Raw genomic sequence first — 23,967 nt, 5'->3', positions numbered from 1 at the left:
TCTTCACCCGTAATACGTAGTGACCCCAACCACCAAGGCCTGTGGCGTGCCTTGGCCTAGCTGGACGGTACGCCTAAAAGAGGGCAAAAGACACAAGATAGGTAATGAAGCTTTATTGAAAACAGAGTATATTTAATCCAACAGGGTGGCAAACGCCCTACGCACCTCCAAGTGAGGTTCAGGGATATATCTACTATAGCAGGAGGAACTCCAGCGACCCATGTGCTTGATGATGTATGACGGGACCCCTTGCTTGGATGCTGCGGACGCTGCCCCAATTCTAAAGGAATGTCCGGAAAAGCGCCCTGGATTCAGATGCAGTTTGGCAAGAAGAATCCTGACGTGCCCAATGAATTGTTTGGCGGTGATAGGATGCGCAGGAAAGGGGAGCAATGGACTATCCCGGGGTGAGTTTGAGAATACCCTGCAGAGAGAGTCGAGCACCTCAACCGGGCACCAGCGATTGTGAGTCTGATAGTACTTCACCACAAACCCCTGACCAATCTGCCTGGTCTTGTTGTTGGGGAGCTGTAGCTCGTAATGCTCGGGAAACCTGGTCAGACTCCCTCTGAGCAAAACTGGAGCATGGCAGCTGGCTCTGGCCACCTCCCCGGGACGGAGGAACCCAAAGAAACTGAGGTGGATGGCAGCTTTAAGGACCAAGCTGGGACCCATACCAAAAGGGGAAGAGGACAGAATATCCGACAGGTCGCGGAAAATCTGCCCGGTAATGGGTTGACGGGATAACCGTGAGGACCCCTGAGTTCTCTGGATACCCCTCAGCACGGCTTTTAGAGGGTGAGCAGCAAAAATGGACGGCCTGTCCGGCACTTGTAGGGACCTGAAATGCTGAACCCCTGCCAAATATGTCTTGATGGTTCTGGCCGATAAGGTTAGCTCACTATGGCAATAAGCAGAGAACGAAATGAAGTATGAAGAATCTGTGGGACCCTCACACGGAAATAGAGACATGAATCTGAGAAAAACCCTCCAACCCGTGGTGTATGCCTTCAGCGTGTTCCTGGACAACGACCTGTTGGCCAGCTCGACCGCCTGAGACCGGAAAAAACTTAATCCATGACCAACAGTGCAAAGGGGGGAATTGGCTGGCCCGTCCGATCTGCTGCCGGATGCTGAAAGAAAAATTGTGGCATGTTGAGCCGAGATAAGGCATCTGCTGCACCGTTCTGATCTCCCCTAATAAACTCCCCCTGGAAATGAAATTTATACGACAAGCCCAGCCAAGTCAGCTTGCGCATAAATGACATGATCAAAAGGGATCCTGACCTGCCTTTATTGATAATTCTGGCTGTAGCCAAATTATCCGTAAAGAATATGACTGACTTACCTGCCCAGCCAGGGCCCCAAGTGACTGCCGCCGCCATGATCGGGTAAATCTCAAACAATGCAGAAGTGAGAGCAAATTTTGGCAGATGGGACACCTCTGGGGGCCAGCGACTAGCTAACCATTGCTGACCAAAGATGGCGGAAAACCCGACCGAAGCGGCAGCATCTGAAAAAACTCGAGGGGAATTCTCTGAAGGCTGCGGGATGAACATGGAGATACCATTCCAGCGACAGAGGAACTGATCCCACATGATCAAATCGGCTTGGGCATCCCTTGGCAACCTGACCGGGGAGTCCGAATCCTGACCCTGGGGAAGCACAGCCAGTAACCTGGACACAAACGCCCTGCCCTGAGGAATGATCCTCATGGCATGGTTGAGCATCCCCAAAAGAGACTGCAAGTCCCTTTTTGAACATACCGGGGAACGGACAAACTGATGGATGACCTGACGAATCCTGGCCAGCTTCTCCAAGGGCAGGCTAGCGACCATAAGCTCAGAGTCCAGCGTGATCCCCAAGAAGGTGATGACCTTGGCTGGGCCCTCCATTTTATGAGCTGCTAGCGGGACGTCTAACCCTGAAAATAAACCCGTAAGCACCTGCAGATCCCTGGGTGGGCGCCCAGGGTCTTCCAACAACAGGAAGTCGTCAAGGTAGTGAATGACCCTTTGACAACTACCGTAGTCCTCCAGGATCCAATGCAATGCCCGGGCAAAGGTGTCAAACAAAAACGGACTGCTTTTTGAACCAAACGTTAATTTGGTAGCGAAAAAATACTGCCCTCGCCATTTGATACCATGCCACTGCCAGAGGGCCGGACTAATGGGAAGTAGTTTAAAGGCGTCAGTGATATCCGCTTTGGAAAGCCAAGCACCCCTACCCAACTGTAGGATGTGTTGGATAGCCAAGTCAACAGATGCATATTTTAGTGAAAATTCCTCGGAGGGGATGAGTGAGTTGAGGCTAGGAATATGAGAGGAATGAGGCGCAGACAAATCGTAAATTAAACGGAATTTATTAGAAAATTTGCCGGAGACCACCCCGATGGGGCTCACCCTCCACATGGAAAAGGGGGATGATGAAAAGGGGCCGATGAGGAACCCCTTGGCCAGCTCTGCTAGAAGCAACTCGTCGACCATCACTGGGTTGTTCTCTGCAGACCTTAAATTATTACACTCGAAAGTTTCTGTTGGCAGGGTGATGAGGCCAGTATGAAACCCTGCAGAAAACCCTTCCAGCAAAAACTGCCTGACTGCTGGTGCTGGGTGGTCCTCAAGGAGATCCCCTAGCAAAGAAACGTTGACTCGGCTTAGTCAGGCTGTGCTAATTGGCTTGATCAAGCAGGCGGACTTGGGGTGGGCCCTGAAGCAGTTAGCGCAGACATGCAACAATCTACACTGGTTGAAATTGCAACCTGCATAATTGTAGTTGTTACACAGCTGCACTTTCCCAAGGTATCGTATGGGTCTACCCAATTTGTCCACCTGCCCCAGGGTTCCAGCAGACCCCCCTGCCACCTGCCTGGAGGGCCCTACCTGACTGGAGGCTTCCACATTGGAGCACCAGGCCGTGGTATGAGCCGAGGACTGGCAGCTGGTACATACCGGGGATTTTTGACCAGCAAAGTGTCTGCAAAATAGCTCCATGTCAATGGCCCCCCACCATGACACCACCTGGAACTGAGCCCAGGTAGCTGCCACCTTAGCCGCAAAGGATCGGTGGTAATCATAAAAAATTGTGCCACCGTATTTATGGGCCAGATCCACAACCTTATGAAGATAAAGGTCCAACTCCTCCCTTCTACCTGGGCTAACAGCGCAGATGATATCCCTAAAAATACCAAAAGCCAGCACAAATTCCGGTACACTGAGTTTTCGACTCAGCCTGGGGTCTTTGGTCTTAAGAACTACAGATACCTCCCCACAAGAAAAAGATTTGTTCTCCGACACATCCTGAGCCGCTATGAGCAGGGAGGCCAAGTTAACATCTTTCCCCTCCAAGATGTCCTTTTTGATGTTGGCCGGGATGAAATGGGCTGGAGATACCACAGGTGGGGCAGCCGACGGAGATGGTACCGCTGAAGGGAAAGTAGCGACATTACCTGCGGCTGGGCTTGGGAGCGCTAACGCTGGGGATGCTGCATCCACCACGGTAGAGGCTGGTATTACTGTATTAGCCACGGCCCGGGCCTCCATCACCTCCATCCTTTCCTGCAACTGGACCATGGAGGTAGCCAGTGTGTTTAGCAGCGCATGGACCTGTACCAATGCGTTATGCACCGTCGCATGCTCAGCGCTGGTGGCGGGAGATGATTGTGACAGGGGTGGGAAGCATAGCCTAAACAGTTCTGCTTTCCTAGCCGAAGAGGGGAAAGGAATGCCTTTGCGGCGGAGTTCAGCCATGAGTCTGGGTACGGTCCAACTTCTCAAGGATGGTGAATTTCCGAGCTCCGAACCCCCGCGAGGCGGTGTAGGCGGGACGAACGAGAAGTCCTCGCTATCAGCCACTTGAGACATACCGAAATCTAAAGAGACAAACTTCAAAGAATAACATGAAAGCCCTCGCCCCTCAGCCAGCCCAAATGCGTGACAGCCTAGGTGGCCGGAAATAGCGCGTGATCTACCAAGCGGGACCCCGCCCCTGAAATGATGAAACGAAATGAGTGAAATGAGTGAGCCCGAGCGACCTGCAGCGCGACAACAGGTAATTAAAAACGAACACTCAGGGCTACGATACCCACAGGAGCGTGGTGGGTATGTATAAATGAGAAATGATGGTGCCATACCAGACATGAGATGTACGGCGAGAAGATTGTGGTCCAACAATCAATTAATGACCCTCAGCCTGTACGGAACTGTAGACGTGACAGAACCAGAAAGCAATATGGACCTGGAAAAACTAACTATACCCCTAAAAGCGAGCAAATACGTACCAGCTGACACCGGGAAGACACTGTAATCCGACCTGAAAGAATTAATACCATATGTACCGACGGAGAAATGAGCGCAAGAAATGTATAACCAGACAACAGAAATGAATGTGGTAACGATGTGAAATTGCCGCCCTAAAGCGACCGCATCCCCCACCCGAAATGCCCAGTGAGGTGGCAACTGCCCTCCTTGTAAGATTGAAGCAAACGCATGACCGATTGATCAATGAAAAAACCGCACGTCCGACACACTGAAGATGACCGACCTATCAGTGAAAGCCGCACGACAATTTACCATTGACAGATCGCATGCGATTCCCCCGAACCTGACTTATGACACGTACAGCCGACATGCTGCATGACAATCCCTGAAGACCAATGGTATGACGATCTGCCAAGCCAAACGCAAGACCGTCCTGACCAGACAAATCGGATGGTAGTTTTGCGCACGGAAACCGTGCAGTTACCCCCCCCCCCCCATCGCATTACCATCTTGTCAGACAAATCGCCTGACCGTACCCATCAGACAAATCGCCTGACTGTTTCATCAGACAAAATCGCATGACTGTTTCATCAGACGAATCGCATGACTGTTTCATCAGACGAATCGCATGACTGTTTCATCAGACAAAATCGCATGGCTGTTTCATCAGACAAAATCTCATGACTGTTTTATCAGACGAAATCGCATGACTGTTCATCAGACAAATCGCATGACTGTTCATCAGACCAAATCGCATGACTGTTCATCAGACCAAATCGCATGACTGTTCATCAGACAAAATCGCATGATCGATACATCGGACAAACCGTATGACCGCTTCGTCAGACAGATCGCATGACCGTCTTTATCTGACAAACGTATGACCATTCATCAAAGGCAAATCGCACGGCTGTTGCGAGATAATCGCGTGGTCGTGCCAGATGACCATGATGAATTGCCCCCCCCACTACTGAGACCGATCTTACCCCCCCCCCCTCCCAAGACTGGCAAATCTGTATGGGGAATACATGACACAGGGTGGTCAGCAGTCAACCAATAACATCAATGACAAGCCAGATGAATAACACAAATGCAGGCAGATATCAGGAACCCCCCCTCCCCTGGCCCCTAGCCCCTCCGGCCAGAACTGGCGACATGTATGATACCCCCCCCCCCCTTGTGAGGCTCCCGGGGTTTCCCCTGTGGCTGCTGAAATGAAAGCTGTCAGCCAGGCCCCCCCCGTCAGCCAGCCCCCCCTGTCAGCCAGGCGGCCCCCCTCCGCTGCCACGAGGCGAATACACAGGTGAAATGTAAGCACGCCAGTCCCCAATGCTGGTCGCGCCCCCCCCCCCTCAGAATACCTGAAGCCCTCGAGGCTTGGAGACGCACTGGAGCCGCGATCTCAGCTCCCTCCACGCTGGTTGGCGCCCGGAAATGACGTCGGCGGTCGCGGCGGAAGTGACGCACATCCACAGGAAAGAGACCGACGCTGGACCCGGCAGAGAAGGGAGGATAAGTACTCCCCCAGACTCCGCCTACAAACACAGGCCGGCCTCCGTCCAGCCTTCCAACATAAATCATTGCGCACCGCACACCCGGAATTACATTGGGAGGGAGCGTCGAGTCAACATCGGAAGAAAAGAAGTGGGAAGGAGGCGACGAGGAAGACCAGGCTGTCCGCCGCAAGTAAAAGAGCTTCAAAGAAGATAGTGGCGGCCAGCCCCGAAGAAGGCACCGGAGAGAGGGAGAAGAACCGGGGAGCACGGAGAGCAGAAGAAGAGAGCGGAGAAGACGAAAGAAGACCCCCGAAGTCAGAAAAAGACCCCCGGAGAGCGGGGGGAAGTCGGAAGAAGACCCCCGGAGCTGACTAATAAATGATTTTAAAAACCTGTGTAGTGTGTTTATTTTTTTTTACACTTTTCCTCCAGGTAAATGGGTAAGGGTACAATGTACCCCATACTCATTCACCTAGGGTGGGGGGCCGGGATCTGGGGGCCCCCTTATTAAAGGGGATCCCAGATTCTGATAAGCCCCCCACCCGCAGACCCCGACAATCAATGGCCAGGGCTGTCGGGAAGGGGTCCTTGTCCTCATCAACATGGGGGCAAGGTGCTTTTGGGCCCCCCCCCTGCCCCAAAGCACCTACCCCCCATGTTGAGGGCATGCAGCCTGGTACAGCTTAGGAGGGGGGGCGCTCGCTTGTCCCCACTCCTTTCCTGACTGGCCGGCCTGGTGCTCCGATAAGGGTCTGGTATAGATTTTGGGGGGGAAACCACGCAGTTTTTTCGGCATTAGGGTTCCCCTTAAATCCATACCAGACCGAAGGGCCAGGTATGCTCATGAAGGGGGAACCCATGCCATTTAAAAAAATAAATACATTGGAGTGGAGTTCCCCTTCATGTACAAGCCCTGTACAAGTCGCATGCCAAAGTCGGATCTGTTAATACGGAATCCGACTTTGATCCGACTTTAGAAAAATAAGTAATGCAGGAACTACTTTGAAGTCGGCACGACTTAAAGTCGTGCCAGTATGAATGGTAGTCATTGAAAATCATGAAGAATGACTTGTCATACGATTTTGCCTTCCAAAATCGTGGTACAAGTCATATAAGTGTGAAAGGGGACTAAAGGACAGTTTTCCCGAAGTCCTTATATAGTCCTTTTTACATAAGAAGTCTCCCCTACACCAGAGTCCCCATCAGAGTCTTGCCTATATTAAGGTCCCCATTGACATCAGGGTCCCCAACAGAGTCCCCCCTTACATCAGAGCCCACACTTACCTCACACACTGGGAGCCTGAGAGCCCGGGAGTGCAGGTGTAGCAGGTCTATGGAGGAACTATGGTCCTCCTGTAAATGCTGGGGCAAGCATTTGATTGGTTGTTAGGACACCAGCAGCCCTAGCAACCAATGATAGTATACTGGGAGTGCAACCCGGGGGACCTGAACTGGAGACCAGGAAGGGTGGAAGATGCGTATAAATGAAGACTGTAGGAGTGTGAGGGACCTCTAACCCCCAGCTGTGGGCCAGATAAAATCTTGCAGTGGGCTGTAGTTTGGAGACCTCTGGTATAAAAGCTCTCTCCTGACATTCTGTGTATTTCAGCTTATTTTTCCAGCGACATTCAGCGGATTTTGGGATTTTTGGGGAAAGTGGCAGAAGATCTCCAGAAAATGAAAAGTAAGTTTATCTTAAACTATTTCCTCCAAAAATTCTCCAAGGATCCACAATACATCTACTGAGGGCCGCACCTTTGTAAGTCCGGAGAAAGATAAAAACACCAATAATTTATTTTATAGATAGAATTGAAAGTTTTACATCACAAAAAGGGATCAGAAAAAATGTCCTAAAATATTTCACCTGAAAATATTTGGATCCCTGTATCGTGGGGGTTATGTGGGATGATCCTCATCTTACAACAATTACAGTGGAACCTCGGATTGCGAGTAAAACGCTTAACAAGCGTTTCGCAATACGAGCGCTGTACTTCTAAAAATCCTTACTCGGTTTGCGAGTGTTGTCTCGCAAAACAAACAGGATTCAGGCCAAAGCAGGGTGCAGTACCGTGTTTGGCCTGAGGTGGGGGGGTGCCAGAGCCGAATGGCGCCGATCAGACGATCAGCGTCATTCAGAAATGCACGGAAAGGCCCAAGGACAGTTCGGCTGACCTCGGCAAACATCGGAAAGGCTCAGGAACGGAGACTTTCCAAAGTTTGCCGAGGTCAGCCAAGCTGTCCTCGGGCCTTTTCGGCCGTTTACGAGGCTCTCCGGTGCCCCCACCTCTGGCCCCATGTGGTATTGCATCCCATTGAAGTCAACGCGGAACAAATTATTTTCGTTTCCATTGACTTCAATGGGGAAACTCGCTTTGATATGCAAGTACTTTGGATTACGAGCATTCTCCTGGAACGGATCATGCTCGTAATCTGAGGTTCCACTGTACATCCCAATGCTGCAACTCCAGTGTAAATGTAAGCTGAGCCTCTTCTAAGTGAGAGTCCATAAAGACATGGATGAGTGAGTTTGGGGTGGAGGAACTTGACTGGCCGGCAATCATTTGGTGGAGGGGGGGATTATGGTGGGGGGTTGTTTTCCAGGGGTTGGACTTGGCCCCTTAGTTCCAGTGAAGGGAACTCTTAAGCCCTGTACACACGATCGGATATCTCATGGAATCTAATCCTTTTCTACATGCACTGTGAATGTTTACATGGTGTGTTCAATAAAAACATGGTGCCATTTAATTCTTTGTGTGTGTAGTGCTATCCCTGAAGGAGCCGCTGATTGTTTTTGGATCGGCGTATTAAGTTACCCTGCAGTGTGTCTAGGGGTGATAGCAGTGAGCCAAAACAGTGAGCGAATGTCCAGGCCGTGAATAAAGGTTTTCCAATGCTTTATTTCCAGGCCAACACGGCCAACATCAACATTAAGTGGGAAGAACAGGTTGATGAAAGAAAAGAAGAACCTTGTGGTATCAGGCCTGGATATTAATTGAGCAGCCCTTGCTCAATAGAGTACCAAGTTATAACTCGTCGCCACTCTCAGACGGAGTGGGTAAAGTGCCCCCGGACAGAACCCTCTCACAAGCCTGGCAGCCGAAGCGTCACTTAGGATTTTCTGGGAGGAACAGGTCTCTCTCACAGACCTGGCTCTAGGACCTCTGCCACGGGCCAATTACTTTAGGTGAGCTAAATGGATGAACAGAGCAAATCCTCCCAGTGGATTTTTTAGCATAGGTCACCGGGTGACAGCAAAGCGTACTGTCAGCATTCCGGTCACCAGATTCCCGAATCGGACGGCACCTAGCCTGGAATCCTCTCAATAGAACCGGGAACCCAGTAGATTTCTGCAGTCCCATTTTACCTCCGGATGGGGTTTTGTGTAGCCTGCAATTTTGGCCAGGTGGGCCGCGCTGGCGGGGTCCATGGATGCGCACACCCTGAAGGTGGATGCCGCACCTGGAACCGGGACCCCACGAAGACTTTAGAACACATGACACCTGTCACAGATATACCCTTCCCCAGCATGCCTTGCGAGGGAAAAACTCCTCTAATTGGCTGCTGAGGAAAAACTCACTCTGCCAGAACCCCACTGGTGCCAACTGCTGGCCAGGGATGGCAACGCATCCCTTGAGCACAGACTGACCCAGTGGATGTTTCTGGAATGACAGAAGTCACAATTTAAATAAATTGTGAATAGGAGCAAAGTAACTCTCCCATTCCCCACTAACTTTAGCGTAGTGCCCATGCTGAAAGTAAGGGGGCGCTACATGTGTTATTCGTTTAAGCAAACTGTGATTGTCTATTGTTGTGACTTAGATGAAGATCAGATCACATTTTATGACCAATTTGTGCAGAAATCCATATCGTTCCAAAAGGGTTCACATACTTTTTATTGCAACTGTATGTGTTGTGATGATAAGTTGCCGATGAAAATCCCATTAAGGGAAATTTAAAAAAATGTCAGTGATAAAGGGATGTTGGCATGTAGTAGAGTAGACCCCTATTGCCCCCATAAAATATATGTTGAAAGAAAGAGACCAACTCATGTAAAGGGGCATGTGGTTGCCATCATCCCTGAATATAGTGAAAAATAGAAAAAACCTCTGGAGGTGAGATTTTTAAGGCAACGAAAATTCTACTCAAAAAATCATAAAAATATAAATGTATTACATCATATAAATACAATCAAAATATCATGATGAACAGAGTTAAAAATATGAATAGGATTCAAAGTAGAGATGTAACAATGATACTGTCCGTCATCGAATACACACCACCAGACCAACTGATGACAAGTACAGGCGGATAATCCGACGCGTTTCAAATGTAGAACATTCTTCTTCAAGGAATATTAAATCTATAATGAATCAAAATACAAATTGATATTGAACATCTAGAAACCAAGCAATCACATTCCCACATCCTTAACCCCTTGCCCACCGGGCCTATTCTGGCACTTCTCTCCTTCATGTAAAAATCACAATTTTTTTGCTAGAAAATTAATCAGAACCCCCAAACATTATATATATTTTTTTTAGCAGACATCCTAGGGAATAAAATGGCAGTCATTGCAATACTTTTTGACACACCGTATTTGAGCAGCGGTCTTACAAGCGCACTTTTTTTGGAAAAAAAATCACTTTTTTAATTAAAAAATAAGACATCAATAAATTTTGCCATATTTTTTTATATTTTGTGAAAGATAATGTTACGCCGAGTAAAATGATACCCAACATGTCACTCTTAAAAATTGCGCCAAAATCGTGGCATGGCGTCAAACTTTTACCCTTAAAAATCTCGATAGGCGACGTTTAAAAAATTCTACAGGTTGCATTTTTTGAGTTACAGAGGAGGTCTAGGGCTAGAATTATTGCTCTCGCTCTAACGATCGTGCCGATACCTCACTTGTGTGGTTTAAACACAGTTTTCATATGCGGGCGCTACTCACGTATGCGTTTGCTTCTGAGCTCGTCGGGGCGGGGCACTTTAAAAACATTTTTTTTTGGTTTTCTTATTTATTTTTATTTCGTTTATAATTTTTTACACTGAAATAAAAAAAATGATCACTTTTATTCCTATTACAATGAATGTAAACATCCCTTGTAATAGAAAAAAGCATAACAAGTCCTCTTATATATGAGATCTGGGGTCAAAAAGACCTCAGATCTCATATTTAGACTTAAATGCAAAAAAAGAAAAAAAAAATGAAACTGTCATTTTTTCAAATGACAAAGAAAAATGTTTCTTTAAGACGCTGGGCGGGACTGACGTTTTGACGTCACTTCCGCCCAGCAGAGCTATGGGGACGGGTGAAGGACATTTTTCCAACACTCGCACCCCCAGTCAGCTGCCGAACAGACCCGATCTCCTCCACCGCTACCGACGGTAAGCGATGGAGGGCGCGGGAGAGCGGCGGGAGGGGGGGCCCCTCTCCCGCCACCGAAAAACGGCGATCTCGCGGCGAATCCACCACGGAGACTGCCGTTATCATTGACAGAACCACCCACTGAAGAGATAGATATCTCGGTTGTGGCAGCAGCTGCTGCCGTTACCGAGATATCCCTCTTCAAAAACATGATGTTATTTTACGATGGGCAAGTGGTTAAAATGTGAACAAGATAGTGACTCACTTTTCCTTTTAAATCATATGTACCGAACATCTATGGATGCATTTCCCACAATGTCCCCAGTTGAAGGTGCTTATTTTCCATCCCCTGTATTTAATATATTCCTCATCCCCAAATCCTATAGGTGGGCAGGATAGATATCATCCAATTACTGGCGTTTAAATAAATGAAGTGAATCGACACCCGCTGTATCAAAAGAGAGACATGGGAAAAGGGGAAATATGAATAAAGAAAAAAAACATAAAAAAAAAGGGGGGGGGAGGTCAACTATCCAAAAATGTCCAGGACTGGATGCATATAACTAATCACTTACCTATAAATAGAAGGAAAGGAACCCCAAAGAAAATGTGGTCCAGGAAAGGCCTTCAGGCCCAAGGCAATTAGAGGGGCCCCCTGTTACCACCAACATGTTCACCCCAAAAAGCACCTTTGCCTTGGGACATTGTGGGAAATGCATCCATAGATGTTCGGTACATATGATTTAAAAGGAAAAGTGAGTCACTATCTTGCTCACATTTAAAGGATGTGGGAATGCGATCGCTTGGTTTCTAGATGTTTAATATCAATTTGTATTTTGATTCATTATAGATTTGATACTTTAATATTCCTTGAAGAAGAATGTTCTACGTTTGAAACGCGTCGGATTATCCGAATGTACTTGTCATCAGTTGGTCTGGTGGTGTGTATTCGATGACGGACAGTATCATTGTTACATCTCTACTTTGAATCCTATTCATATTTTTAACTCTGTTCATCATGATATTCTGATTGTATTTATATTATGTAATACATTTATATTTTTATGATTTTTTTAGGTTGAATTTTCGTCGCCTTAAAAATCTCACCTCCAGAGTTTTTTATTTTTTATTTGACATAAAATATATATCTGCCTGCTGTGCCCGATTTCCTTTTATTATAATTTTACCATCTTGGCTGAACTGTCCGTCTATAACCATAACAATCCAGCGTCACGCACCTAATCCTCTTTTTGCTCCCTCAGGCTCCTCTGATCCATTATGCAGTGAGGGATGGATAAATTATGGACTCAGCTGTTACTACTTGTCTTCCAATGGGAAAACATGGAACGCCTCCAAAAAAGACTGTGAGGACAGGCAGGCCCACCTGGTGGTCATTAATGGCAAGGAAGAGATGGTATGTAATAAACAGATAGATACTTCCCATTGTAATAGTCCCACTGTCAGGTCACTTTACTCCCAACAGTATTTTATTATTATGCTTTCAGAGCCGGTTCACACTGGGGCTCAGCCGCCTGACGAGTCGCATTCCATTCTATGCAATAGAACCGTTCTAATAGTAGCGACGCAAGTCGCTCCGACTTAGAAAAAGGTTCTTGTACGACTTCGGGGGCGACTCGGGGGGCGATTTGCATTGACTTCTATACAGAAGTCATTTTGCTAATCGCCTCTGAAGTCGTCTTCAAGACGACTGGCAGAGTCGCCCCCCAAAGTCGTCCCGCCGCAGTGTGAACCGGCTCTCAGCCTCACCCTGTGAAGAGATTGTCCAGTTTGCAGGACAACAATCTAAGCACTGGAAGACAGAGAGATTATGACTGAGTCAGGCCAAATGAATAGTTAACCCTTTGCATACACACACGGTAGCCAACACTACAAGTTTTAACAGAAATCTGCACCTTTTATAGAATCTCTTGGTGAAATTCTGACATTTAAAAAAAAAATGTGTGTGCCACTTGCTGCCTCATCCAGACAGGAATGTAACAGAGTTTACACTGCTGTAGCTTCTTCACAGAGACAAAGTTCTTTGATTACTAAATAGAGCGTTCAGCTTCATGATTATCAAACATTTAAAAAAAAGGTGCAGGGCACTCCCTTCTCCGTTAAGAGAAGGTGATGACCTAACATCAATGGAGCGTTTATGTAACATGGAAAAAACTCGGGGGAATATATCCCGAATATATAAAATCTTGACGGAAGCGGAGAGGCATAAAAAATTGAGAAAGGGAATTGGGCAAACGAGGTAGGAACCAAGAGGTGGGTCGAATCTTGAAACGTATACACGGATCATCCATAAATAATAGACATGTGCATTTGTTTTCATCCGAATGCATTTTCGTCTGAATTTCAGGTATTTTCGTTATCGTTTTAACAAACGATAACGAAAGCACAGAAAACGAAAACCGAAAGATCCGACATAAACAAATGCTTTATTTTCCTTTTTCGTTGCGGTCGAATGTGCCTAACCTTAACTCTATTAGTCCAATATTATTCTACATAAAGAGAAAAGATTCGACATAGAGAGAAAAGATTCGAAATTATAGAGACATGAAGAAGAGTCAACATAGAGAGAAAAGATTCGACATAGAGAGAAAAGATTCGACATAGAGAGAAAAGATTCGACATAGAGAGAAAAGATTTGACATAGAGAGAAAAGTTTTGACATAGAGAGACATGAAGATTCGACATAGGCCCCGTACACACGACCGGTTTTCTCGGCAGAATTCAGCCAGAAACTCGATGGGAGACGTATTCTGCCGAGAAAACCGGTCGTGTGTACACTTTTCGCCGAGGAAACCGACGAGGATCTCGTCGGGCCAAAAAGAGAACATGTTCTCTATTTCCTCGTTAGTCAATGGAAAAAGTTGGCTTCACAAGGAACTCGACGAGCAAAACGATGTGTTTTGCCCGTCGAGTTTCTGGGACGTGTGTACGGGGCCATAGAGAGACATGAAGATTCGACATAGAGAGAAAAAATTTGACATAGAGAGAAAAGATTCGACATAGAGAGACATGAAGATTCGACATAGAGAGACATGAAGAGTCAACATTTTTTTTTTTTTTAAAGATTCTATCGAATCTTCTTTTTTTTTCTTAGAACATTCGACAGACACCATAAGCCTTCAATGACAGATTGAACCTCAATTTGGATTTTCGGACGAATGCATTTTTTTAACGAAAAACGAAATAAATAAAAACGAATTTCGGGAGTAACTAAATAAATTTATTTTTCGGACGAAAACGAAATACGAAACAAAATATTTCAGTGTGCACATGTCTAATAAATAATAAGATGATGGAAATGAACTACAAATGTATAACCAGGTGGTATAGGACCCCTGATATCTTAGGGAAGTACCAGATAGGACAGACAACGGAGTGTTGGCGGAAGTGTAGACAGGTGGGAACTATGGCCCACATATGGTGGGAATGCCCTAAGATAGAGATATACTGGAAGGAAGTATTAAGTTACATCAAAGAGATTACTAAGATAGACCTACCTGAGGAACCTTGGACTTGTTTGTTCCATGGGGTTGATATCCCAGTAAAGGAATATAAAAATTCAATGGTAATACATATGATGAATCCCGCAAAAAGTATGATCCCGAAAAATTGGAAAGAAGTAGAAAGCCCAAAGATAGGTGAATGGTTTGATAAGATAGAAGAGATACGGAATATGGAATATTTAAGACATTGTTATGAAGATACAAGTAAGGGGTTTGATAAGAAATGTGAAAAAGAGTGGAAAAGCTTAAAATTAACGAAGAAATATGGTGAAATAAAGAATATGTAGCGAGAAATAGGTGGGGGGAATGGGGGAGGGTAAAACAGAGGGAGGGGGGTATTAGGTAGTGGGGGACGTGGGGGGGGGGGGGGTATAAAAGGTATGGGTAGATAAGATAAAGTATATTTCCTTTGGGGAGGGAAATGTGTTTTGTACTTCTTTTTTTGTTAACCTGGGTTTTCTTAACCTGTATGTGCAAGATAAAATTGAATAAAATATAAAGTAAAAAAAATAATAAAAAAAGGTGCAGGAATTGTATGGACCGGTCATTCAAAGTGTGACAGCGCTGAAAGCTGAAAATTGTCCTGGGCAGGAAGGGGGAAAGTGCCGGTATTGAAGAGGGTAAACATCCCATTTGGCACACTTATCTATGATGAGATGCGCTGCGCAAATTTGTGTGCACATGTGCATATTTGTTGGTTTTTATGGCCATGCGCAAATGTGTTTTGCACGTTGGTACGCACTAATGCGCCCCTTCTTCCAGATATTCGGGGGAACAGGAATTTGTCTGCCGCTATTATTCTGTCTTCTGACAGAGCCTTACTGACAGCACCCAAACTGAGCCACAGTGTCCATTCAGACATGGACCATGGCCCAGCGCCACCCCCTCTGTCTCCTCATTGGCTGGTTGAATGACTTTGATTGCCAACAGTGGGAGCCAATGGCACCACGCTGTTGTCTCAGCCAATGAGGAGGGGAGTCATGGGCAGCCGAGACACTCCTGCAACATTGCTGGATCGAAAGGGACCTCAGGTAAGTATTAGGGGGCTGGGGGGGAGGGGGGGCTTCTGCACACAGAAGGCTTTTTATCATTTTAGTGGATTTCCTCCCGGTTCCCCAGTTTCCTACCCAAACCCAAAAATGTACTGGTAGCCCACCTGTCATGTGACCTAATCAGCCATTGTGTGTATAATAATTCATCTTCTAACAACTTCTATGTTTTGTCTTTCTTAAGGATTTTCTGCGTAGGATTGCAAACCAACACTACTTGTGGATCGGCCTAACGGATGCGGATGGAACCTGGAGATGGGTGGATGGAACTCCTTATGACGTAACTCCAAAGTAAGACACAGAAACCTCAAATATCAAAACCCTTCTCACATATCTCTAAGATCTGGCAAAATGATCTGAAAAGGTGGCACACCGATGGATCCCTAGAGCACATTGTTAAGACTTTATTTCACTTCACCCAGAGCTGTACAATACTTTGTCACCCAGAAAACAACAATGTACTGTGACATGGAGTGATTAGACTCAGTGGTAGACATGTTTTTTTGTGTGAAGTCCATGCCAGTTTTAAGGGTCTGGTAGCCCACTTTTATGAAAACAGATTAACGTAAAGTCCATAAACTTTCCCAGCAGGGGTTTCGGTTGCACAGTATTAATAGGCAAAAAAAATATCAAGCCACCTGGCCCTTTCTTCAGCATTACTTCTGTTCTTAGTAATGTGTCCCTCAGACCAGAGGCGTAGCTTGAAGCTTGTGGGCCCTAATGCAAAAGTTGACTTCGGCCCCCCCCCCACCACCACCCTCCACTTCCACCGTGCGTGCAGATACACCCACCGCATGCCAAGATACTCAAAGTGGCTTAAGAGTTTTGAGTTTTGAGTTCCCAGTGTATCCCCTTAAAGGTGAAACTCCAAAAATTTGAATATTGTGCAAAAGTTCATTTATTTCACTAATGCAACTTAAAAGGTGAAACTAATATATGAGAGAGACTCATTACATGCAAAGCAAGATAGTTCAAGCCGTGATTTGTCATAATTGTGATGATTGTGGCTTACAGCTCATGAAAACTCCAAATCCACAATCTCAGAAAATTTGAAAATGACATGCAATCAATAAAACAAGGATTGTACATAGAACAATATCGGACCTCTGAAAAGTAGAAGCGTGCATATGTACTCAGTACTTGGTTTGGGGCCCTCAGTACTTGGATTGGGCCCCTCAATGGGGTGTGGCATGGAAGCGGTCAGCCTGGTTCACTGCTGAGGTGTTATGGAAGACCAGGATGCTTCAATAGCGGCCTTCAGGTCTTCTGCATTGTTTGGTCTCATGTCTCATCTTTCTCTTGGCAATGCCCCATAGATTCTCTATGGGCTTCAGGTCAGGCGAGTTTGCTGGTCAATCAAGCTCAGTAATCCCACGGTCATTAAACCAGGTTTTGGTGCTTTTGGCAGTGTGGGGGAGGTGCCAAGTCCTGCTGGAAAATTAAGTCATCATCTCCATAGAGCTTGTCTGTGGAAGGAAACATGAAGTGCTCCAAAATCTCCTGGTAGACGGCTGCATTGACTCCGGACTTAATGAAGCGCAGTGGACCAACACCAGCAGATGACACGTCTCCTCAAATCAGCACAGACTGTGGAATCTTCACACTGGACTTCAAGCATTTGGCAGTTTGTGCCTCTCCATTCTTCCTCCATACTCCGGCTCCTTGGTTTCCTCCATACTCCGGCTCCTTGGTTTCCTCCATACTCCGGCTCCTTGGTTTCCTCCATACTCCGGCTCCTTGGTTTCCAAATGAGATGCAAAATTTGTTCTCATCAGAAAAGAGGACTTTGGACCCCTGAGCACCAGACCAGGTTTAGCCCAGGTAAGACCCTTCTGACATTGTTTGTTGGTTAGGGGTGGGGTGACAAGAGGAATACGACATTTGAAGCCCATGTCCAGGATCCGTCTGTGTGTGGTGCTCTTGATGCACTGACTCCAGCCTTAGTCCACTCCTTGTGAAAGTCCCCAACACTTTTGAATGGCCCTGACAATCCTCTCCAGGCTGCGGTCATCCCTGCTGCTTGTGCACATTTTTCTTCCACACTTTTCCCTTCCACATAACTTTCTATCAAAGTGCTTTGATATAGCACTTTGGGAACATCCAACTTCTTTTTCAATTACCTTTTGAGGCTTTCCCTCCTTATGGAGGGTGTCAATGATAGTTTTCTGCACAACTGTCAGGTCAGAAGTCTTTCCCATGATTGTGATTCCTACTGAACCAGACTGAAAGACCATTTAAAGGCTCAGGAACCCATTGCAGGTGTTATGGCTTAATTAGCTGATTAGAGTGGGACACTTTGAGCCTAGAAGATTGCACCTTTTCACAATATTCTAATTTTCTGAGATTGTGGATTTGGGGTTTTCATGAGCTGTAAGCCATAATCATCACAATGATGACAAATCACGACTTGAACTATCATGCTTTGCATGTAATGAGTCTCTCTCATATATTAGTTTCACCTTTTAAGTTGCATTAGTGAAATAAATGAACTTTTGCACGATATTCAAATTTTTCGAGTTTCACCTGTACATCAGAGGACAGGGATCACCGCTGGAGAATCAGAGGACAGGGATCACCACTGGAGAATCAGAGGACAGGGATCACCGCTGGAGAATCAGAGGACAGGGATCACCGCTGGAGAATCAGAGGACAGGGATCACCGCTGGAGAATCAGAGGACAGGGATCACCGCTGGAGAATCAGAGGACAGGGATCACCGCTGGAGAATCAGAGGACAGGGATCACCGCTGGAGAATCAGAGGACAGGGATCACCGCTGGAGAATCAGAGGACAGGGATCACCGCTGGAGAATCAGAGGACAGGGATCACCGCTGGAGAATCAGAGGACAGGGATCACCGCTGGAGAATCAGAGGACAGGGATCACCGCTGGAGAATCAGAGGACAGGGATCACCGCTGGAGAATCAGAGGACAGGGATCACCGCTGGAGAATCAGAGGACAGGGATCACCGCTGGAGAATCAGAGGACAGGGATCACCGCTGGAGAATCAGAGGACAGGGATCACTGCTGGAGAATCAGAGGACAGGGATCACCGCTGGAGAATCAGAGGGCAGGGATCACTGCTGGAGAATCAGAGGACAGGGACCCCTGGCAGAGCTTTTTTCCCATCCCAGCACTGTATACAGCTCCTCCCCCCCACAATACACAGGGCTGTAACCACATTCCTTTACACACAGTCTGTCAGCCTTCACAGGGTGTATCTGGCTTTTATGTTGCCGTTCTGACCTGTGAAATTCTCTGTTCAGAATGGCAGTATAGTCGCAGTAGGCAGATACATGATGTGCAGATTGTGGTTGACTGGCTGTGTTCTAAAAGAATGTGATTTCAGCCCTGCGGAGGAGGAGCAGTATATAGTGCTCTAATGGGAAAGGAGCTCAGCATCCAGGGAAGAGAGGCTGGTCAGGAGGCTTTAGGGGGGGAAACTTAATTGTAGGAGGGCAAAGCCATGTGACACAAAATCTGGAGCCTGTAGCTCTTCAATGGCCCCTCAAGGGATTTGTTTTAGCAATTTCTCTGTCAGTGTTGGCAGGTGTTGGGGGGAGTGTCTTTTCCCCAGTTGTCAGGTACAGAGAATCCCAGCTGGTGACTAGGAGACACTGAGTGGTGTCTTACCTCACCAGTGACATCAGTCCCATTGTGGCTAAAGGACGGCACTCTCCTCCTCTTAACTCGCTGCGCTCGGTTACCATTCCAAGTTGCCAGCACACAGCACAGACACTTTCCCACCCTGGGCGGTTCTCACCCTGTGCTCCTCTCCATTCAGGAAATGGCTCACAGCTTCTCCCCAGCCAATGAGATTGGAGGGGTGTGAACTGTAGAAGGCAAAGTGGAAGCCCAGTACTGGAGTGTGGGTGTGGGGCCCTAGGACAGATCAGAGCTGGACTTTGTGGAGGATATGATAATATGACAGGGAGGCTGCAGGGGCCCCCTGGAGCTAGGGGCGGGCTTGTGATTGTGACCCCTGCAACCCCTTATGCTACGCCCCTGCCTCAGACCAACTTCTCTTCAATGCACATACCTCCAAGCCTGTCAATGCACACATCTCCTCTTCAATTGATCCAGCTATATTGGTTCACACCTGTCTCCTAAGGTGAAGCCCTGTCTCCAAAATGGGAGCACATCTCCCTGCTGGCTGGAGCCCTGAAATGTTCTCAGTCCTTCACACACACCCTGCTGGTAAGGATGAGCTCCGGTGTGTTCGCAAACCCCATGTGCAGAGAACGCCAGGAAGTCGGCACTGCGCTGCGCTAATCGCAGGCAGAGACATTGTCCCGATGCGTGGCTGCAGAGATCGTGAAATGTCTCACTACCGGTGGACGGAGTCGGCGGGCGGAGAGCGAGTCCTCACCTGCAGTGGTAAGCTGGCAGGGGTGTAGGGCAGCCGCATCAGGATCAGGATTGGTGACTGGTGAACGTCCCTACGCCCATCTTGGTACACCCTGCACTCGGCTACAGTAAGCAGCAGCAGACATCTTGTTACACCCAGCCCATATAACTCTGCCCGCCCCCTCTCTAGCCAACTTTGCCTGCACTCTCCATCCACAGACTGTCCGCCCTCTCCAGCCAGACTCCGCCCGCACTCCCTTGCCCTCTCCCGCCCTCCCCAGCCACTGACTCTTCCCGCCCTCCCCGGCCACTCTACCCTAGAAAAATAGAAGAAAAGTATCGGGTGAAGCATCGGAGCATTTGCGCGAGTACAAGTACTTGTGCAAATGCTCGTTATCGGGACAACCCTATCGCAAACCAATCAATAAACGCTTATTGCGATTTTTTTTTTTTTAACCAAAAATATGTAGAAAATATGTAGAAGAATACATATCGGCCTAAACTGAGAAAAAAAAAGTATTTTTTTTAATATATTTTTTGGGGATATTTATTATAGCAAAAAGGTAAAAAATATTGAATTTTTTTGTTTATAGCACAAAAAAATTAAATCGCAGAGATGATCAAATACCACCAAAAGAAATCTCTATTTGTGGGGAAAAAAGGACGTAAATTTTGTTTGGGAGCAACGTCTCACGCCCGCGCAATTGTCAGTTAAATCGACTCAGTGCCGAATCGCAAAAAGTGGCCTGGTCTTTGACCACCAAAATGGTTCCGAGGCTTAAGTGGTTAACTGTGTAACCCATGAATAAAAAACACCTAAAGAAAAGTACGGAAAAAAGAGTCCCTCATTGTAAATCCATCATCAATCATGATGCCCGAAACCTACCGGCTTGTCGGAATTAAAATCTTGGTTGACCTGATGTACATGGCCATTCCCAACAGTACTGCTCGCTGAATGACAGCTTTATAAGGGAAGGGGAGGGGAAAGTAGTGACCTCATTGATCAAATATGGCCAGAGACAGTTGTGGTTATCCCCATCCCTTTACTAATGCAACTGGAGATTCCCACCCATGTAAATAATGTGCCAGAGGTGGTTGCTAGGGACTCATAAGTTGCCAGCACTTGCTGCTTCTTTAGGAACCAGCGACAGCAGGAAGATGTTATATATAGAAGCAGTAGAAATACCACTTCTATAGATGATGCTCAGCTCCCACCAAAAAGGGGACCAAATGTTTGTACATTCTTCCTAACAGCCTAGGTTTAAGCCAAACCATTGGCTTGTCTCTACTCCGCCAAATAGGAAAAGAGATGAGGGCAAGAACTCCTCACATAGACCAAAGGAGTAAAGGGGAAGACCTTCTCAGGGAAGGACCTGGAGGAGAAAACTCCCCATGTATTCAATCCGGGAAAGAGGTGGTAGGAAGAACTCATCACATAGCTAGGGGCTGTGTATTTTTGGGGTTGGCCACCACTGATCTAACCTCAGTAGATTGTACAATCACATTGTAGCATATGGTCATCTCTCTTGCAGCCCATCACAGTTGTTGGGCTCCCACCTTTAAAATCTAATTTTATAGCATTCCTGAGGTCCCAGTTCTGCTCAGTAGGGATGAGCCGAACACCCCCCCTGTTCGGTTCGCATCAGAACAGACCAAAAGTTTGTGTGAACTTTAGAACCCCATTAAAGTCTATGGGACTAGAACGTTTGAAATCTAAAGTGCTAATTTTTAAAAACGAATATGCAAGTTATTGTCCTAAAAAGTGTTTAGGGACCCGGGTCCTGTCCCAGGAAACATGTATCAATGCAAAAAAAAGTTTTAAAAACGACCGTTTTTTCAGGAGCAGTGAATTTAATAATGCTTAAAGTGAAACAATAAAAGTGAAATATTCCTTTAAATTTCGTACCTGGGGTGTAGGGGGGGGTGTAAAGCAGTGCATGTTCCCATGCTTAGAACTGTCTCTGCACAAAATGTAATTTCTGAAGGAAAAAAAGTAATTTTAAATCACTCGCGGCTATAATGAATTGTCGGCTCCCGGCAATAAAGAGAGAAATCAATTATAAAAAAAAAGAATGCGTGGGGGTCCCCCCAAATTCAACACTGTTGGGAAAGTCCTTTATTAAAAATGAAAAAAAAAAAGATTCCAGCGGTGGTAATCCACTCTCGGTCTCCAGTCTTTTTATTAATGACTTTTCCCTGTATTGCCGGAAGCCGACAATTCATTATAGCCGCGAGTGATTTTAAATTATTTTTTTCCTTCAAAAATTGCACTTTGTGCAGGGACAGTTCTAAGCACGGGAAACAAGCGCTGCTTCACAGGCACACTATACACCCCCCAGGTACGAAATATTTCACTTTTATTGTTTTACTTTAAGCTTATTAAAATCACTGCTCCCGAAAAAAAATTAATTTTTTTAAAACTTTTTTTGCATTGATACATGTCCCCTGGGGCAGAACCCAGGTCCCCAAACACTTTTTATGACAATAACTTGCATATTAGCCTTTAAAATTAGCACTTTAGATTTCTCCCATAGACTTTTACAGGGTTTCTCCACGGCTTTTTGAATTTGCCGCAAACACCCCAAATTGTTCAGCGAACAGGCAATGTTCGAGTCGAACATGACCTCGACTCGAACTCGAAGCTCATCCCTACTGCTCAGTTTCGATTTTGGTCTAATCCCTATTGTCTCTTCTGTCCTTCAGGTTCTGGGAGAATAATCAGCCCGATGATTGGATGGGTCATGGTCTTGGAGGAGGGGAAGACTGTGCTCAGTTAAAGGATGGAGTTAAGTGGAATGATCTTCACTGTTCAAAGACCTTACGTTACATCTGTGAGAAGAAGATGATCTTCTGATATGGACTGATGGTCACCAGAGGACACCTGATATCTCTGTCTACCTTTGCTCCTCCTCCATCATACTACAGCCATATAGCATCTACTACTATATAAAATAATGCTTCAGAATATGCTGGGACTTGTTGTTCTTCTAGAATGGGAGGATCTCATCTGCAGTTTTCAACTTGAACTCCAGCCCTGTTTTTAGTCTTTCACAGTTCTATAGGCTCCTGTATTTCATCACAATGTGCATTAGAAGCTACAAAGAGAGGGAGCTGCGGTGGCTCAACGCGATTGGCACTGTGCTGACAAGCCATTCACCTCTGCAGCTAGGGGTTCGGATCCCGGTCTCGGCTACATGTGAATTGAGTTTGGTGGTCTCAGCCCGGCTCCCGGTGGGTGTGCTATGCGAGGTTAGCCTGCGCTTAGTACGCCCACCCCCCTCCCACAAAAACCACCACACTTACACGCACTCGAAATTGGGTTAACATGCACACACTCTGACCACGCGGTCTCTAAAAAGAGAGGCGAAGGACTAACGGGGCTGGTTGAGCGGGCTAGATCCTCCCACTCCCTTATAGGGAGTCCCTCTACCCCGTTGGGCTTCAAAGCGGAGCAGGTAGGGTGGGCTGTGTGGGAGGACCCCCTCACACACCTGCCATTGCCACCCGGGGCATGGAGAAAGGTGGCAGATTGCCTCTGGGGGAGGCCTACTCCCAACTCCTGCAGTCCGGCTTCTCTCTCGAGTACACGCACAAAATACAAAAAAAAAATAAGCTACAAAGAGTCAGATAGAGCCCCGCCTCATTACTTGGCTGGAGGTGGTCCAGTGTCACTTAGGCCTTTCCTCCCCAGCCTGACTGTCTCTGACCCCACCACAAGTCATTCATTGAATTTCAGTTCTTTCAAACATGGAGGCTCAGCATCACATGCGGGTGTTATCTAGGGGGATCTGCATGTCTCCCTCCTTCTTGAGACATACATACCATCAGGGCTGAACTGGGACAAAAATGTGGCCCTGGACTTCATCCAGACTGGCCCACTTAAATTTTGAGTGTCCCCATCAGCAGCCTCCTTGCGTCAGTGCCCCCC

At 46.8% G+C, this 23,967-nt stretch overlaps 1 protein-coding gene across 2 annotated transcripts in view; it reads left to right on the top strand.

Moving 5' to 3' along the window:
* LOC120933746 (C-type lectin domain family 10 member A-like) overlaps nucleotides 1–23,164 on the top strand; it is a 49,419-nt gene extending 26,255 nt beyond the window's left edge. The window contains exons 7-10 of one of the 2 annotated variants that reach the window (XM_040347119.1): nucleotides 7,365–7,439; nucleotides 12,386–12,537; nucleotides 15,878–15,984; nucleotides 22,743–23,164. In XM_040347119.1, the coding sequence (XP_040203053.1) occupies nucleotides 7,365–7,439; nucleotides 12,386–12,537; nucleotides 15,878–15,984; nucleotides 22,743–22,893 (485 nt within the window). In that variant the 3' untranslated portion in view covers nucleotides 22,894–23,164. The remainder of the gene's footprint in view (nucleotides 1–7,364; nucleotides 7,440–12,385; nucleotides 12,538–15,877; nucleotides 15,985–22,742) is intronic. The other variant, XM_040347120.1, reaches the window with a different exon arrangement.
* The last annotated feature ends 803 nt before the right edge of the window (nucleotides 23,165–23,967 follow it).

Source organism: Rana temporaria, chromosome 3, assembly GCF_905171775.1.
Source record: "Rana temporaria chromosome 3, aRanTem1.1, whole genome shotgun sequence".
NCBI lineage: Eukaryota > Metazoa > Chordata > Amphibia > Anura > Ranidae > Rana > Rana temporaria.
This window is presented reverse-complemented; position numbering and strand designations above follow the sequence as displayed.